This window comes from Pipistrellus hanaki (assembly GCF_964339955.1).
Source record: "Pipistrellus hanaki genome assembly, chromosome: 10".
NCBI classification, from domain to species: domain Eukaryota; kingdom Metazoa; phylum Chordata; class Mammalia; order Chiroptera; family Vespertilionidae; genus Pipistrellus; species Pipistrellus hanaki.
In genome coordinates, this window is record NC_140512.1 from 22,621,398 (window position 1) to 22,635,359 (window position 13,962).

At 41.1% G+C, this 13,962-nt stretch overlaps 1 protein-coding gene across 1 annotated transcript in view; it reads right to left on the reverse strand.

Moving 5' to 3' along the window:
• Positions 1–13,214, reverse strand: part of SEMA3E (semaphorin 3E) — a 210,300-nt gene extending 197,086 nt beyond the window's left edge. The window contains exon 1 of the mRNA XM_084897240.1: positions 12,593–13,214. Within this exon, the coding sequence (XP_084753366.1) occupies positions 12,593–12,707 (115 nt within the window). The 5' untranslated portion in view covers positions 12,708–13,214. The remainder of the gene's footprint in view (positions 1–12,592) is intronic.
• Between the last annotated feature and the right edge of the window lie 748 nt (positions 13,215–13,962).

A 13,962-nucleotide genomic window follows, 5' to 3' on the forward strand; every position in this document is an offset into this window, starting at 1 on the left:
ACAGTCTTGTTTTGGCCATTGAAAGCATTCCTCTAAAACAAAGGTTTTGGGTAAGTTATTACACTCTCCTAGTCCTGCCTTTGCTTTCTGCTTTGCCACCAATTAAATGCATCAATTGTTTGTCTTTCTTCAGTTCATCATTCTAGAAATGAATGCGATGCTACCTTGGACACTTAAGAGATCACAACTGGAGCAAATGGGAAGAAAAGATGATTGAAATGTGATACTGACTATGTACTGGCCCAGATAAACTCAAAGCACCCTTTGTCAAAAACTCAAACTATATCTTTCAGTAAAATATGAATATTTTCTGAATAATTTTAAAGCAGTTCTGGACTTCTATTCAGAGCTTTTGTAAGAGAAGCCCTAAAGCTAAACTAGGGCCTAACATTTGGAGCAGGAGCAGAAGAAAAATCTTCTCAGCCTTGCTCCTGACTTTTGCATGCTCCCTCAGCCCCTATTTTACTCAGAGTTCCTTAATTTTTACCCTCATTTTCTGAGATCTTTACTCAGAATCTTTTATATGTAGCATTTGACAAAAAAAAAAAAATGTTAAGATTGATAATATCAATGTGGCTAGTGACCATTAAATTGTATACCTTAAATTCAACAGATAATATAAATTTATTAAGTTTCTAAAATTTATTAGATTCTAAGGATTTAACAATATACTTGCCTTCAAAAATTTCCAAATCTAGTTCTGAATTTACTTTAATGATATATTACTTATACAAAGTGAGAATTCCTTAAACACGTGTATAAATGGGGATAATTTAATTTAGCATAAATAAAGAGCATTTGTGGTACTATAGTGTGCAGTGAGCTATGAACATGGGTATCCAGTTAATTAAATATCCAAGGGTAAGTGTATTTCAAGTAGTACACAGTGAATTCCATCATCACGTACAGTGGAATGGCGGAGGGAGGATGGTAGGAATAGAAGCAAGACAGAATAAGACATATAGACAATTTGCTCATTGATTCTTGCCCAGTCTCCTCCTACTCATCTCCAAGACTGAGCTCTGGTTTTCCTTCAATTCCCAACTCCATGTTTCCATAGCACTTAGTGTTAACTTTTACTATAAAAAAAGTCCTGCTTTATCATGAATTGTCTCTTTTCACAACTAGACCTTAAGCTTCTTGGGAAAAATGGTTTGGGCAGAGGTGGGGTGTGTGTGTGTGTGTGTGTGTGTGTGTGTGTGTGTGTGTGTATGTGTGTGTGTGTGTGTGTGTTTTATATCCTATATAATAAAAGGCTAATATGCAAATTGTGCCATAGACTGGAAATTTGACACTGTGTTCAACTGGGAGTTTGACCAGGGGGCAGGGCTAGCTGGCCAACCACTCAAGGCCCCTGCCCCCACCAGCCTGGCCCGATAGGGCCAATTGGGGAGGGCTGGCTGGACCCCAGCCATGCATGAATTTGTGCACGAGGCCTCTAGTTTTTTAATAAACTTCTTAATTTGAATAGTTAGGGATTTACATAAAGATTGTAAAAATACTGCAAAGAGTTCCCATATGCCCACACTTTGTCTCCTCTATATTAATAGCTTACATTAATATAGTATATTTTTCAAGTTAATAAGCCAATACTAATACATTATTATTCATGTATTAAAACACATATTTTACTCAGAGTTCTTTAGTTTTCACCCTAACATCTTTTTACTGCGCCAGGATTCTACCCAGTATACACATTACATTTAGGAAACTTTGAAAAAGCTCAACTAATAATCACAGAATAGATGAGTGACTGAATAAATAAATATGTTTCAAAAATACACAGATGCTTCCAAATCCCTGAAGAAAAAGATCAGGATGAATAGCAAGTAAATGAAGTGGACCTACTTTCACTCCTAGTTCAAGAAAACTTTTCAGAGTTGAGAGATGAAGGCATTCTGAAATGTTACAAAACGTTTTTTCACAGTCAACCAGTATTAGATGTTTTCTCATCTGAACCCAATGGTAGTACAATGTGTGACACCTTATATCATCAATAATTAAAAACAGATTAAATTTGTATGTGAAATGATCAATAATAATGTATAAATATCTTATCTAATCTATATACTAGTATTTAAAAGCCAAGAGATCAGAACAGAGAAACGACCATAATGACTGGTGGCTATGACAAGCCCTGCAGCAGCCAACCAGCCTGATACAGGTCCCGATTGGCCCCACCATCCCAATCGTGGTTGGGGTCGGCCGGCCAACTGCCCGTGGTCCCTCCCTCCTGCGGGTCCGGCCTTATGGGTCCCCATTGGGGCAGGCTGGCTGGACCCCACCTGTGCATGAATTCATGCACTAGGCCTCTAGCATAAAAATAATAGGCATAGAATGATATAATAGATATTTATGAATTTAAGTATACTTATTAAGACCAAGGCTGTCATTTGGAAACTTGAATAAATCATACCCTTCACCTGGGAGATGGAACTAAAGGGAAAAAATGTGGGGGGGAAAAGTAATATAAAAGTGAAGCTTCCTTTGTAGCATCATTTCAAACACTTAGCCCAGCATTTCTCATGCAGAGGTGCATTAAGAAGCACCTGCAGGGCTTGTGAGAAGCAGCCCCAGGATCACTGATTCAATAGGCCTGATCCAGCAGCTTCCAGGATAGGCCGGGCTGGCCACTTTGTAGGGCACTGGTTTAACCCCGGCTTCTATCTCCTCTCTGTTCCTAGTTTGAAGACGACCAGAAAAAATCATCAACAACATCATCTCCTCTGCAATGAAATTCTACTCAGCCTTTCCTCAGGTGTCTTATATAGCAGTAGTTCTACCTCTGAAAAAGTAAAGTAAGCCTTTATAATTTTGTCATTTTGACCATACCACAGAATCCAAAAACAAAAAGTTTTGTTTGGCTTTTATTAAGAAGATATTAAACACCCACCCTTAATTATAGGCTTTAGGAATGATCTGAATAAGTCGTTATATTCCGTCCACAGGATCTTGCCAAAAATACAATCCTTGCCCTCAAGGATCTTAAAATATATTTAAAGACTATCACATCAATTAGAGAATATTATAAGCCAACACAATATCATACATTTCTATGTTACAGCTAAGTTTTCTGCAACCATCACGCGAGATAGAAAGCCAGTGTTCATTAGCCTCTAAAGTTCAATGATTTAGCAAGAAAAATACAGCATAAAATAGGAGACGCTGTGGATTCAAACCAGGATTTTTAAATTGTGTGCCCACACTCTTTCCACTAGAACATGCTAATAAAATTTCCAGAAGTGTTTTGGACAAATTAGTCACACTGGGAGGTCTGGTAAGGAGAGGAAAAGAGTCCCACTTTTCTAGAATTGAAAGGATCTCAGAAATCACATCATCCATAATAAACTTTTTGACTCAGGGTTCGGAAAAAAGCAATCAGGAGGCATAAATAGCTACCCTGAAATGTTGTCAGCCTCTTTGACTGCAGTTCCACAGTGTATCTTGGGCTTTGAATTTAAAGCCCTCCTCAGTTCCCATTATTTCCTGGGAGGGAGCTGGTCAGGAAGGAGACAGCATCCCCAGATGACCTCTATTTTCTCCCTCTTTTATTCCCATTCTCTTTGCTGCTGGTTCTTTGCTGGTTCTGAAATGGGTCCAATCACCTACACTCGCCACTGTGACTTAGCCTTAAGGATGCTATTCTTCTCCTCTGGCCTCTGAATAAAAACACCTTTTCATTTTGGTTTCAATGAATTAAAACTCAAAACTCAGGAAAAGAAAAAAAAAAACTGCATAGAAGTAGACAGGTTCACATAAATAATATTCCAGGTTAACTCAAGTACAGCCATAGAATGGATGGCAGACACTGCTCCCTCCTGGTCAGGACCCCAATTCCTGCCCTCTGCCTTTTCCCACAGGCCCATGGTGCCTGAGAGCACCAGCTTCGAGCTAGACCCATAGGCCAGACAGAGGACAAGAGCCAGGGGGCTAGTCAGCTCTTCATTTTAGCACTTCATTTCCCAAGTCATGACATTCAACAAATTTTGAATGACTAATGAGTACAAGTACAGTTTAAACATCAAATGTTCTATTCATTGAATCATACAACAAAAAAATATAAAATATTGAAGGACCAATAAATACATATCACTCGCTGACAATATGTTTTCTTTCCTTTTCTGGTTTAAGATGGGGTAGAAAAAAATACCTATCTGGAAATGAAAGTCAGGGAGGGGAAAAAGGGTGGAAGAGGGTGGTGACAACACAGGTAGGTAATCAAAGAATGAGGCAATGAGAAAAAAAGGGAAGCGGATGTGTGTGGTCAGCACCCAGGAACAAGTGCATCAAAAAGTAGATTTGGAGCAGTCAATGTCAGGGTTGGTGGTCGGTGCTAAATGGATGGAGCTTAGAGGCTTTTTAAAAGGGCAGTAAAAATGCTCTGTATGATACCACCAACATGGGTACATGTCATTATGTATTTGTCCGAATTGATGGAATGTACAACATGGAGGCTAAAACCTAAGACAAACTATGGACTGTGGGTGATTAAGGTGTGTCAGTGTCCGTTCCTCCATTGTAACGAAGGTATCACTTTGGTGGGGGCCGGTGATAATAGGAAGGCTATGCATGTGTGAGGGCAGGAGGCTTTGGGAAATCTTTGTTTCTTCCTCTTGATTTTGCTGTGAACCTAAAACTTTTAGAAAAAATAAAAGTCTTGAAAAGCTGGGGGGGCAGAGGGAGTAGATTTAACAGCGACCACAACAAAAGAGCACTGATTACAGCTGGGAGAATATGGCTGGTGAGTTTGGGAGGATGTCTGGAGGCCCCTGCTGCTTCGCAACAATGGAGCACTGAGGGGCCTGATGGTGAATAGGCGGAGAGAGAGCCCTGGCCTTTCTTCTAAAGCGTGTTGTACCAAAGGAGCCATAAATAGTTGTTTGGGATTCCTTAGTTCCCTTGGTATTCCTCACTCCATCCCATCGGATTTCCCTTTAAAGACACTGCTCTAAATCATTTGTTTTAGTCATATACCCACTTCACAGCATGGACTGAACTCCTACTAAGTGTCAGGAGCTGGGCCCTGCACCAGGCGTCTCACCTGTTTGTCTAGGGGGCGGTAGAGCAGAAAGCGCCCTTTCTCTTTCAAAGCAAGCACCATGCTGGGTCAGTCACTGTTAGTAGGCCTCTGGGTAGTTTAACTTTTTACAGTGTGCTCTGGCCTTAGTAATGTTAGTTCTTTTGTGCTTCACAGAGCCGGGTCTACAATCACCTTTGTTAGGAACTTGTTTACTTTGTGATTTGGGGTCTGCTGCCTCCAAGGTTCCATCCAGTTCTACCTCTCCTTAAATTATCAACAAAATTCTACAGTAACTTACAGTCAACAGAGATGCCAACATCCCTTCTGCTTTCTAGTTAGCTATTCCATTAAGAGCTGGATTTCATAAAAGAAAAATATTTGCTTTCAAAGTAAAAACAACAACAAGGGATGATTAAGGATCTTCCCTTAAGTTGTAAATTAATAATTAACTCCTTATTGCTTTCTAACTAAAAAAAGAAAAGCAGAGTAGGCCAATTCTCTCCAAACCTCTTATGATTCATTGAGTATCTTAAGAAAAGCTTCTGAAGGGTTAACTTTTTTCCGCTGTAATTTGCATTATCTCATTTAAACCTTTCAGGGTGCTGCAAGTTATGTATTACCACATTTTAAAGATTAGAACTTTACACTCTGGAAAGAGAAGTAACTTGCCCAGGTCATACAGCCAGAAGCAAGATTCACATTAGATATGTCTCATTCAAAGTCTAGAGTTTTTAGGCACTGAAATTAGAATATGAGAGTGTTTTGTACATAATACCTGGACCTAAACTAATTTTCTACATGCACTTTGCTAAGGCTATGAGCTAAATCTTTGAGCAGAGAGCAGTGATAGCTGAGACTTCAGTTACCGGGAATAGAAGTGGAAATACATTTCCAAACCTCAGATATCAGGCAAATTATGGATTTTTCTCTCTCTCTTTTCCCCCCTATACTAATAGTGGATGGGGCAATTCGGTGGGAATCTCCTATACTAGCCATTAGAACTAAGGTAGATGAAAACTTGAGACACAAATAGCCTTGGCCACCACCATGGTCCTATGAAATCAAGTTATGAATTCCACAGACATTTTGGTTCTTGAAATCATCACATTCTTTGACAGAATTCTGTCCTCTCAATATCAGAGACTGTCACACTTGGTTCAACTGTGGTATTAACATATCCTTTTCACTCATAGTCCAGAAAATCCAGCCTATAAAATACCCAGTCTTATCACTGTCAACCTTATCCTGAGAATTAAAAAATACTGATGTTTATAGTTTATCTTATACTTCAAATGTTATTGAAAACCACACTGCAAAAAAAAAAAAAGTCATCATTAAAATAATCATCACCCTTTGTATAACTTATATAATATTCTAAAGTATCAGGTGTTGTACTAAAGACTAGTAGCCACTTTTGGCCCTATCTATTGAAACCAAGAAGATGATCTTAATCATCTTAATCTTAACTATGCACCTTTTGGGAAATGTTTAAATGGTATAATTTCAGTTATGTTTTATTTTATGTCTTTAACGCTATGGGGCTATGTATGATGGGGCATGCATGCAAAGTGCCATTTCTGGATTCCTGCAGACTAAATTCCTCTACTAAACCACAGTCTATCAGGGGTCCTCAAACTTTTTAAAGTGGGGGCCAGATCACGGTCCCTCAGAGAGCTGGAGGGCCGGACTATATGAACTACTAATTCCTACTGTAACACCTTGGCTGCGCTCACAGCCCAAAAAACCTGGCGGGCAGGATCAGACTCCCCTGGGGGCTGCATGTGGCCCGCGGGCCGTAGTTTGAAGACCCCTGGTCTAGTTTTACACACAAAGATGAAGGAGTAAGTCTCTGCATGCTCTCCCACTAAGAACTCCCAATGATGACTCCAGTAGACAGTTTTGATAAAATAAACCTGGATCAGCTAATGGTTACCAATCTTTCTCACCAGCAATGACCAGTTTGATGTTTGGAGCCTTATTAGGAGGTCATAGAACTGAGGCCACATCTTACCCAGTGGCTTAAAAAACAAAAACAAAGAAACAAAAAAACAAACAAAAATAACCACCAAAAAGCTGTTTTCTAATAAATATGCTACTTAATTCTCATTGATTCTCCCTAATGGAGATCTGGGCATGAAAGTTTATATTTACTCCTGGGTCCTACTTTCACTACCTTCTTTATGAATCATGCCTTATGACCAGTTTTTATTTATTAACCACACAGAGATGTGTGACTAATGTCACTGTTGATACTACCTCCTTACTGGCTGAAGAGACAAAACTATGAGCCCGGTCAGGAAAAACTTGCTCGGTCACTGCCTCTTTTTATTTGCCCTAGATATAAAATGCCGAGCCTTCAGGATGATTGTTCAAAACATATATATATATATATATATATATATATATATATATCCTCTTCTAAAATTATATCTCAATTTTTTCATATAAATAAAAAATTCTAAAACATATGGTATAAAGTAAAAAAGTAAATATGTATAATAAATGAATATATGCACTTTTAAGTATATATATTTTTATTGATTTCAGAGAGGAAGTGAGAGGGAGAGGGAGATAGAAACATCAATGATGAGAAAGAATCATTGATCAGCTGCCTCCTTCACACCCCGCCTGGGGACTGAGCCCTAAACCTGGGCATGTACCCTAACCAGGAATCAAACTGTCATCTCCTGATTCATAGGTTGATGCTTAACCACTGAGCAACACCGGCCAGGCTACGCACACTTATAATAAAAAAATATTGGCTGTGAATCTTGCAAAAATGTACAGGTGAGCCCTAATCAGTTTGGCTCAATGGATAGAGCTCGGCCTGCAGACTGAAAGGTCCCAGGTTCAATTCTGGTCAAATGCATGTACCTTGGTTGTGGGCACATCCCCAGTAGCAGGTGTGCAGGAGGCAGCTGATTGATGTTTCTCTCTCATGGATGTTTCTAACAGTCCATCCCTCTTCCTTCCTCTCTGTAAAAAAAAACAAAACAAAAAACAAACAAACAATAAAGTGCATATTTTTTAAAAATGCACAGGTGATATAATCATCTTCTAAATTATAACTAGAGGTCAAAGGGATGGAAAATGGAATTTGGAGTGAATGCCATCTATCAAGAGAAATCATACATTTTATGCTCATTAAGACTAAAGTTCTGTCTTCTATATTAGCATTATCTTTGCAGTTGTTATTGATTTTTTAAGAGAGAGAGGAAAGGAGAGTGAGAGGCAGACAGAAACATCTATGAGAAATATCAATCCCACATACCAGGCATGTGCCCTGACTGAGAATCCAACCAGTGACCTCTTGGTGCATAGGCCGATGCTGAACCAACTGAGCCACACAGGCTATATTGATATCCAAACTCATGCCATTCCCGAAGGTTTTCCTCTGTAGGACACACTTCTTTTCAACCTTCTCAGTTTATAGCAGTCTTCAGGAAACATTAATAATGTAATTTTTAGATTATAAATCGCCTTCACGGATATCGTTGCTCTATTTAATTCTCTCAGAAACCCGGTAAGATAAGGAAAGCATCATCACTATCCCTGTTTTCAAATTAAGGAAGCTGAAGCACATTTGCTATTAGTATAAGTGAAAGGACTTGAGCTAGAGTAGAGATCTCTGACTTCAAATTCTGAGCTCTCTCAACCACGAGAAATCTGTATTAATGGCTTATAATATCCACATACACTAACACTATCACACTTTCTATATGTATGGATATGTATTCGATGCTCAAATCTACATTTATAATGGCTGTATGTTTCAGGAACGATCTCCTGCCATATCCATGCCTTATATTTAGCTATCTGTTCATTGAACATCCTGGGAGAGCATCCTCTGCTTAAGCAGCCATTCTCCCTTGGCTCATGGGATTGTGCGGTTCCTTATTGGGGCTTTGCACACCCGCCCCATCTGCCAAGCGCCCTTGATTGAATTTCTGGGGCTTTCCATGTGCATTGGGATTTCTTCTATGACACGCGGCTCTGCTCCTTTGTTGTTTTCTTCTTTGAGCTCCATTATCAGGAAGGTTATTTTTGTCTTCCCTGTAACCTCATTAATGCAGGATGGGGAAAGATAAGGAGAGAGCAGACATCAACAGAGAGAAGTGGCTGAGTCCACCAGGACTTTTCTCTCTTGATTCCCTCCTTCCTTCACTTTTGTCAGGAGGATCATACCTATTTTTCTTGGGGCAGAATAGTATAAATCTGTATTAATCACATCAATATTAGCCTCTGTAGGGTATTTGCTATAAAGTTGGCTATCATGTTTAAATATTCATAATTTTTTAAATACTTGCTATTAATCTCACATCTTTACTGAAAATTCTTACAGAGCAGGACAAAAAAAACCTGCCACGTTAATCCTTGCTATGTCCTTATTTGTTAACCCCATTTATCTTGTACCTATAAAATGCATTAAAAGATGTATGGCCCTCTCCAATTTAGCTCAGTGGATAGAGCAGCGGCCTGCAAACTATTATAAAAGGTCTCATGTTCGGTTCTGGTCAAGGGCACATGCCCAAGTTGTAGGCTAGATCCTCAGCGTGGGGCATGCAGGAGGCAGCCAATCAAAGATTCTCTCATCATTGATGTTTATATCTCTCCCTCGCCCTTCCTCTCTGAAACCAATAAAAAAATATATTTTTAAAAGATATATGCAATGCCCCAACAAGAGTAAATATCTCATCTTTTTACCCACTAGCCTTGCCCTATTTTAGCCCATTTACTGAAGATTTGAGTAGAGGGTATATGCAGTAAGAAGAGGGAGGAATTTAACTTCATCCCACTGTGGGCAGAGGGCAGTGGGAAGTAAGGTAGAAGATGCTTCATTAGCTGATACCAACAACTTTCTGCCCTGTCTCCCCCATTCTTTGCTCCCCCCGCCCCACCCCCCTTTAATCCCAATGGTCTCTTCTCAAGCTCTGTTTAAGAACATGCCACTTTCAAAGATAGAGATGGGTAGAGAAGAGAGAAAAGAGAATTTTTGGGCTTTTTCCCCCTGAATATATTTTTATATAATTTAAGTCAAGCTTTGCATATGACTCTTTGGGAGGAGACACTAAGCTTGTGGTTTCAAAAATCCTCTTGACAATGAAGGATACAAGGAAAATGCTTGTCCTTCTTGCATGTGGCATAGACCACAGCCAAGAAGTGAATCCTTGGATTAACTAACCCGTAAGCCACCCCCCAGCGGGCGGCTCAGGCAGCAGTGCAAAGGGGCTGCTACGTTCCTTGTACCTAGTGCCTCTTATGTTGAAGGCCCGTGCACCTGCTTATATTAACCACCTAATTCATCAACTACTGAAATGTTCCCATTTTTATGTCATTTAAGATAGCAAAAGCTTATAAAATACCCTACCCTTAGCTTTCAGATACTGCTAAATGGCCATTGAATTCCGGAGTGTGGACAGGTAAATGCCCTCTTCATACTTCACTGGTGGGACTGCAGCTTCCTGCTCTGACAGCTCATTGGCTTTGCTCTCACAGAAGCACCTGTGGGGCAGCAGGCATTTGCTGCTGCTTCTACAGTGTGATCTCTCAGCTGCCTTTTGCTAACGGAATGGCACAGGTGAGAACAATTCTATTTTCAGGCAACCTTCTTCTGTCTTTGCATAAAAGCACAATATTGCACATAGTCAGCTAGTGTCAGTAAAGCCAAAAGGAAATCTTGTAAGTTTTCAGTCTGGTGTACACATAGATTCTAGCAGTTCTGCTCCCACACCATTTAAGACAACTCAAAATAAGTTACAGTTATTCCTTTGATTAGGAGAGATTTAGTGAAGGTGAGACTAATAACCACATTAAGCACAGCATTTCATTGCATTAGAGAGTTTTGGTATTTTCTGACCAAATTATTATCCCTCTAATGAACTATTATAAAATGAGATTTATTTGGAAACATATTGATATCTATCAAAAAATAAAAACCCTAATAATGAAGTTAATTCCAGGCATAGCAGAAATGGTAGCTTGCCAAAACTGACAGCTTATCCACTTGTTTACATAAAGAAAATAATCCATTTATTATGCTTTTTTTCTGACATCCTTACTTGTTTATTTTCCATCATATCACATTTCTACACATGGCTGTATTTGATCATTACTTCTTAGAAATATGCATTTTGATACATACCATGATACATCTTCCCAAATCAAATGATGTATACTAATGCTAAACACTATATTTTAAATAGTTTACAAATTTAGTGTCAATGTGTCTCTTAAATTCATATTACCTACTGGAGAGTGTTATAGGAAATTTATTTAAACTAAAAAAAAAAAAAAAAAAATCCACAGATTTTAGCTATTCTAAAAATGAGAAATTTCTATAGTCAAAATTAAAATACAAAAAGATCAATCATGTCATTTAAAACTGAGAGAGGCCTTCCTTTTTGTTTCTCCTACTGATAAACATTACACCTTTATTTTAAAAATACAAGCTTCTGTTCTTCCTATAGGAGGGGGAGAGGAGGGGGGAGGGGGAACAGGCAATTTGAAAGCTTACACAACTGAAAAATGGTTCTTACGTAATTCTTCTGTTGCATCTATTATCTGTCTCAATGGTTGGCAATAATAAATACTTATTTTCTGAAAATGTATTCCAAATTTCTTTTAAGTCAGCAAAGTCACTTTCTCAGAGTGTGGGTTTTGTTTGTTGCTGACTTGTTTGTTTCTTTACAGGAGGAATCACCAAACCTATTCATGATTGGCTTTTACTGATCCTGATGCAAAAGCTGTATCTTTTGATCATTTATTTATGACTAAAAGCTGCTTTAAAAGACACAGTGGCACAATAAAATATTTAAGCCCTCTGACAGATCAGCAGGTAAGCAGTATGAACTTACATTAAAAAGAATAGATACTAATGAATAGTCCCCAGCATTTTAACTTCCCAATGGATATCAGTTTACAAGAATTGCAAATAAACTCTGGATTTATTTATTTATTTATTGCCACACACACACACACACACACACACCACACACAATATTCTAATAATTAATTCAACAAGAAAGCTAATTTATTTCAGCTGTTCGTCATTTTAATGACAGCACCTTACTATCAGGAGTAAGAAATCATTTTGCTTCTCAGGAATTTCCTCCTCCTCTTCTCCCCAGGAGGGACCACACCACACCACAAAACCAGTTGCACCTCTATTTCTGAAGCCCTTCCCCGCCTTTGCTCCCCATAAACTGGAATTTAGATACCAACTGATAACTCTGTGGATTCAGCCCCTGAAGGCTGTTCCCAACCTGATCCCTACCCCCTCCTGTTGTGTCTGCCGGCGAGGGAAGTTCTCACTTACAAAACCTACTATTTACAAGGCAAAAAAAAATAACAACCTCTGTGAGTTGGCACGTGATGGTTGCCCTCCCTTCCATCCCACCCGGCTCTGGCAAGTAAGTGTGACACACGCATGACCGGTCCTCAGACTCCTCAGTCCGCTTTTGCAATCCTTGCTCAGGTGCATGCATGCTCAGGGTCTGGGAAGACCGGAGACCTGGGGACTTGAATGTTATTTTTTCTCTTTCCGGAGAGGATCTGGAAAAGGAGGTGACCTACCTTTATGTGTCAGGCGTAAGCGGGGCTGCGCGGTGTCCGCGGCGTGCGCTCCGGTCCAGAGCTCCAGGAGGTAGCCCCAGAGGAGCCAGGTGAGACGCTGCCCGGGCCATGCCATGCTGCCCTGCAGACCTCCGAGCCGATCCGATCCGATCCTCAGATCCTCAGTGCCAGGCGGAGTGAGTGAGTTCCACTCAGGACTCCCCTCCGGGGCCCGCGTGGGAGGGAGGCAGAGGCTTTGTCAGACACCGCACGCCTTGTCATCAAGGCTCCCCAGTGCCATTTGTCAGGCGGCGGCGGTGTTTGGCCACGGGAAGCCTTTCTTTCCTCCGGGACAGTTGTTTATAAGCCCCGAGCAAGAGGACATTCCGAGGAGGAGCGTGTCTCCGGAGCCATGCCCTGCGCTCCCCTCCCCGGGGGCGATCCGGAGAGACACCCCGTGTGGGGGCCACTTTCTGCAGAACAGGAGGTGCCGCCTGAGCCCCCTCCCGGGCACACGCACCGCCCCCCGCACGCCCCCCGGGAGCTCTCCCCCACCCCGGCGCCCGCAGCCGCTCCGAGCCCGCCTCCTGCACCGACCTGCCGGGCGGCGAGCTCTCCCTCCCTCACCTCTCACCCCGCTAATGAACAACAAGATGCGCCTTTCCCTCCAGGAGCTGCCGGGCAGACCCGCCCTGCGGGGCCGGGAGCTGTCAGCGGGCGGCGTGGCCGGGAAAGTTCAGGCGGGCGCAGCGGACCTGCAGTTTCTAGGAAGTGTCGGTGCTGCACGTGCCCTGCTCCCACCCGCCCTCCCGGTCCCCGCGTCACTGCTCAGCCCGGAGGCAAGTTCCCTCCTGATGGGGAAGGGGGATCGGAGGGAGAACTGGCCTAGAGCAGGCGGCGGGCGATTGCAGAATATGGAACAGAAGAGGATGGATGCTGTGTCAGGGAGGGCTTTGGAATGCCCAGGCACCCAGAGTCACCCTTACACAAATGCACATTCATGTTAAGTCCTCAGTGTGTCACCATCTAGTACTGAAATTTCATTTTTTAGAGTTTTGACTTTTTTTTTTTTTTTTACATGTATGGCTTTTTATATGGATGACATCTAACAAATGTGACTTTCAACTCTTCTAAGGGAAAGGTGTTTCAAGGCCCTGAAAAAAAATAAATGTTCTCTCTCATAGATGTGCTGGAACTACTTATTTTGCTGAGGCAATCCTCCAGATCAATTCGAAGCAAATCATACATGTTATCTTGAATTTAGGAATAATTCGGCTTTCAAGTACTTTGCTCTGAGATAAGGTAACTATGGTAAAGTTGAGATTCTCTAACCAACAGCCCCCCCAAAAAGCAGGTATCAGGGAACTCAGGATGTGACATGCCTTAGGGTT